General features: G+C 28.8%; 1 protein-coding gene across 1 annotated transcript; it reads left to right on the top strand.

Moving 5' to 3' along the window:
- The first annotated feature begins 459 nt into the window (after positions 1–459).
- LOC129917126 (uncharacterized) lies at positions 460–887 on the top strand. Its single transcript, XM_055997488.1, has one exon. The coding sequence runs from the start codon at positions 545–547 to the stop codon at positions 839–841; it is 297 nt and encodes a 98-aa protein (XP_055853463.1). The 5' UTR covers positions 460–544; the 3' UTR covers positions 842–887.
- Positions 888–5,278: the final 4,391 nt, after the last annotated feature.

The raw sequence follows: 5,278 nt of genomic DNA on the forward strand, positions 1-5,278 counted from the left end.
TACAAACGTTTCTGCGTATTTTGAACAACGTCACAATACAACCATATTTAATGAATGAATTAAATCCTAACCTTGTAAAATAAAAACTAACATGTCAGCACGTTTCCTTCTAATTATTATTAGTTAACGGTTTTGTAAATAATAATAAACATTTTTATCTTGTTTTTTTATAAAATAGAATAACAATTGTTTTGATTTTATGCACACGTGTGGTTGTGATATCTAAACCTGCCCATGTGACTTAATTTAGAAATTAAAGTTCTTATACCTGGTTAACTAAAAAAAACTAGTTCCAAAACAAGCCTCCAATTTTTGGGGGGAATTTTTAAAACCGCAAAGTTTATTTTTATAACCAAAAGCTTAAATTATAGAAAATTAAAAAAAAAAAAGACATCATTGTTTTTCTTTGCTTTCATAAATGATTCTTGTTTTTGTTTATTTTATTTAACTTTACCATGTTTATTTTGCCTATAAATACGAAAATATTCTTTCGATTTAGTATCAGTTGTTTGATATTAAACTAACAGAACACACAAATTTAAAGATGAAATTCTTGGTTATATTCTTCATGTTGATTGTGGCCATCGCTGCCCAAAGGAGACACGGACACCATGGTGGTGGTGGTGGTTTCGGAGGTGGATTCGGAGGAAACCAAGGTGGATTCGGAAATGGTGGATTTGGAAACGGTGGATTTGGAAACGGTGGATTTGGACCCCAAGGCGGTTTCGGTGGTGGTGGACGTACATCTGCCACTGCTAGCGCTCAATCATTCAGCGGTCCAGGTGGAAGTGGTTCAGCTGCAACCTCAAACACAGATACTGAAACATACGATCGTAAATAAGTTAAATAATGTAGATAAATATTAATAAAAAAAAGGCTTTAGTTGAATAAATATGTAAGAATTAATGTTAAAATGTGAAATTGCTTTTGAATTTTTTAAATGTCTTTTTGTGTTTTTTGAGGATTGATTGGAATGTACCTACCAGTCAAGGGCTTTATGAATATGCTTGTAAGACAATGCCAAGCAGATAAAAGGCGTCACTCTTAAAAAGACTCGTTTATTGAGATATTTTAATCTCCTTTCACTATTTTTTTTTAGAAAGGGTCAATAACGAAAAATATAAAAATAGTGTAAATCTTTATCATCCATATTTGTCAAAGCTCTTGACTCTGCATCCTTTGAGCATTGGTTCTCAATTTCTAAGAGCTAAGTGGCACCTTTATTCTACCAAATAGCTATTGGGAATATATATGGGGCCTATCCCAAAAATTTCATCCCAATGTACTCCGAATTCTGATCCGATTTTATTTAATTCTTTCACTCAAAATTGATTTTTCGAGAGTCGATATGGTAGCTTACTTTCATTAAAAACGAATAGGAAATTCTTCCTTAGTTTTTTCTTCTGGCGCCTGTCAAGAAGGGTTTTTGGAATTAATTTTTTTAACACAAAGGTGTTATACCTGTCATATATAGATTTTGGAAAAGTTTAATTTTCTGCAATTTTTTAAAAAGTAATTCAAATGTGAATTTTTAGACAAGATCTTTCTTTTAATGATTTTTTTTTCGAAAATCATTTTTTATTAACGGTTCCTGCCATAGAACAACTTTTTTTAATTTGATTTTCTCCCAAACTAACTCTTTTTCAACAAATACTCCAGTCAAAGCGTCGGAAAAAAGGGCCTCACCTTGCGATGAGAGGCACTGTCTGTTTTTATTTCATGGATCGATGGGGGTATATTTAAAAGGCTTAAACCCAATTTCTCACCACCTGATCATTCTTTTTAGCGGAGTTATTCACAAAAATGCATTTTTTGGGATATTTTACTTCTAAGCTAATATCTTTGCTCCAGATTATCGTAGACCAAAAACTAAACATACATTCTCTTCCTTATAATATTTTCTATCGTTATATGTAATTTCATTGTATTTGAGTGAGTAAATATAAAATGGCAGCCATTTAAAGTCAAATTTCTGTTGTTAAAAAACACATTTTTGTCATTATTTCGAAAAAAGCTTATATCATGATTGACATTTTTCTAACCTATTTTGTAGCCCTGTTCATGTCCTGCATTTTACAGAAAAAATGAGCTCTTTATCACCAAAGATGGCCGAGCTATTGATAAATAAATTGTAGATAATTCAAAGGACTACAATAATATTTTATTTTCTTAGCCAATACTCGCACCGTTTGCAAAATAATAAGGCAAGAGTTTGCTAAACAAAAAAAACGACTTTGACTTAATATTACTTATTTTTTATTTGTTTCAACAAAAAGATTGTGCACTAAATTGATAGAAAATGTTGTAACGAACAATTCATTGCTTTATTTTTTGCCGTGGGACAATCTGAAGTCGAGTTATTCCCAAAAAACGATATTTTTGGGTGTTTTCGCACCGGTTTTGCATGCGTTCATTTATCAATAGCTCGGCCATCTTTGGTGATAAAGAGCTCATTTTTTCTGTAAAATGCAGGACATGAACAGGGCTACAAAATAGGTTAGAAAAATGTCAATCATGATATAAGCTTTTTTCGAAATAATGACAAAAATGTGTTTTTTAACAACAGAAATTTGACTTTAAATGGCTGCCATTTTATATTTACTCACTCAAATACAATGAAATTACATATAACGATAGAAAATATTATAAGGAAGAGAATGTATGTTTAGTTTTTGGTCTACGATAATCTGGAGCAAAGATATTAGCTTAGAAGTAAAATATCCCAAAAAATGCATTTTTGTGAATAACTCCGCTAAAAAGAATGATCAGGTGGTGAGAAATTGGGTTTAAGCCTTTTAAATATACCCCCATCGATCCATGAAATAAAAACAGACAGTGCCTCTCATCGCAAGGTCAAATGACGCTTTGACTGGAGTAAAAAGCTCTCATATAATTTTAATATAATAAAATTCATAAATTAAGTATAATTTTGAAAAAAAAAACTACATTTTGGGTTTTTAAAAAACATTTTAAACTTTTTTGTTTTTTTTTTTTAACTAAATTTTAGAAATGTGATACTGATTTTTTTTATGTGTAAGTTTTAATAAATTGCTACAAAATGACACCAAATTTATTAAAAATTATTTTTTTCAAAAAACTATTTATAAACAATTTTTTTTTGGTTCTAAAGAGTTTAAAAATATTTTGTTCTAAAAATGCACCTTAATAAAAGAAATTAAATTGCATACTTGGTTTGGAGCTCAATTTGATTTAACTTTTTTTCCCCTTAGAAAAACGAATTTTATGTTTTTTTTTTTTCATGTGTATTTAACTTTATAAAAATTTAAAATTTCTTTATTTGCACAACTTTAAAAATTTCAATTTAAAAAAAGAAGTTTTTGTTTCCACTTTCAACTATTAAAATAAAATTGGAAAATTCCGTTACAAATCGGGAACAGTCTAGCACAACTTTTAAATATAACATTTTCAAAACTATTTAGCTAATTTTACACCATCTCAAGAAAGTTGAATTTTTTTATTTTTCAAGTACCTACTTTTGAAAATTTAGAACATTTATTATCAAAATGTTATCAAAAATTTCATACATCCACTGAAAATCGCTAGGAAAGAGTACTAGTTAGTTATTTTGTATTACTTTCAAAGCAATGGAAGATTTTTAATAAGCTTTTACAGCTTTACTTCATACAAAAAAAAACAACTTAAAAACTGTCTATGATGATTATGAGTGTGTTAAATTAAAAAAAAAAAAAAACACATAAAATTAAAGCATCAGAAGATGTATTTTTGATTGTTGAGGAAATCTGCTAAGTTTTTCAAAATGTAATTTTCCAACGTAAGAAAACCTGTCAGCTCACAAACTAAGGAAACCCAGATTAATCTTAAGAAAACCCACAAATAATGTTTGGCATTTTTCAATAGTAACAAATTAATTTAACTGTTATTTGTTTTTTTTTCTGTCAAAAATTTATTTCTAAAACGAGTAAGATTTGTTTCTCTCTTTGAGGTACTTTTTTTATTTATGAAAATAAATTTGTTATGAAACTAAACCAGTTGTAAACAGAAATTGAATAAACAATTTGTCTTTTTTTAATTATAATCATTTTTTTACTGTCTTTCAAAAATTTAAATTATTTTCAGCCATCTGATTAAAACTAGTTCTTGTTATATTTAAATATGCAAGCAGATATAAAGTAGATTAGCTTCTTCAAAGTGTTTATTTTTTTCTTTGAAGCTCAGTTTACTAATGGCTTAAGTATGTTTATAAGCAAAGCATAAGAACATTAGAAAATATTAAAATTTATTCGGTTGTGGTTAGAATTTATGTATTTATCTCATTAATGACGCATGTGTGTGACAGATAGAGTTAAGAATACTTGATTTTGGGTAATTTCATATTTAAATATTTAATGTTTTTTTTTTTTTTTAATTTCGGGGTCGTACTTATATATTTTAGTAAATCAAGAATAATGAAAGCATTTGTTATTAACAAAAGATTTGTATCTAGTATTGGTGTACTCAGTTTTGTATATTTAAACTTTAAAGATGTACATTTCAAGTTTTTATAAAAAAAAAGTTTGGCGCTCAACTCTTTTGTTTTACAAAGGATATTCAAGTTAATGTTTCACAAAATTGTTTGAGTATATGTTGATGCAATGATGCAATGATGCAATGTGAAGATTCTTTGAATTTCATAGCTAACCCAGTGTTGTATGTACTCAGACTTCTCTTTTTGAAAGTGACGTTTACTGTTTTGTAAATGAAAAAAAAAAAAAAAGAAAAATGTAGCTATAACCACTTCCTGCTTTTGATAATCTCAGTAATCGTGTTTCTAAAGATAATAAATTATAACCAATTTACTACATCTTATTTTGATTGATATTTCTGTCAACTTTAGTTGTCTATTTGGGTTGTCTCATTGACAAATCAAAGGGCTATCCCCGATAAAAAATCAATACTTTCAAATACATTTTCATACAATGTTGCTTAAACATTTAAAGTTGCTACAAGTCCCTCTCTACTATCTACTACTACAACTTGCCATTCAAACAACTGTCAAAACCAAAAATAAAGAAAATGTTCAAACACATAGCGCAACCATTTCAAAAAAAAAAATCAAAATCAAAACAAAACAGCGTGTTCGTGTTCACCTTCTGAGATTTTGAATGTATAGCCATTTGCAGGTCTAATTACAAATTACCATCTTGGTCAGGCAATAAATTTCTCATGCCCAATCCGACAGTGCTTCTGTCTTGCTGCCGCTGCTGCTGCTCCGTCGTCGTCGTGCCGCCACTACCGCCTTTAAAGAAATAGTCATGAT

The sequence above is a fragment of the Episyrphus balteatus genome, chromosome 3 (genome assembly GCF_945859705.1).
Source record: "Episyrphus balteatus chromosome 3, idEpiBalt1.1, whole genome shotgun sequence".
Classification (NCBI taxonomy): Eukaryota; Metazoa; Arthropoda; class Insecta; order Diptera; family Syrphidae; genus Episyrphus; species Episyrphus balteatus.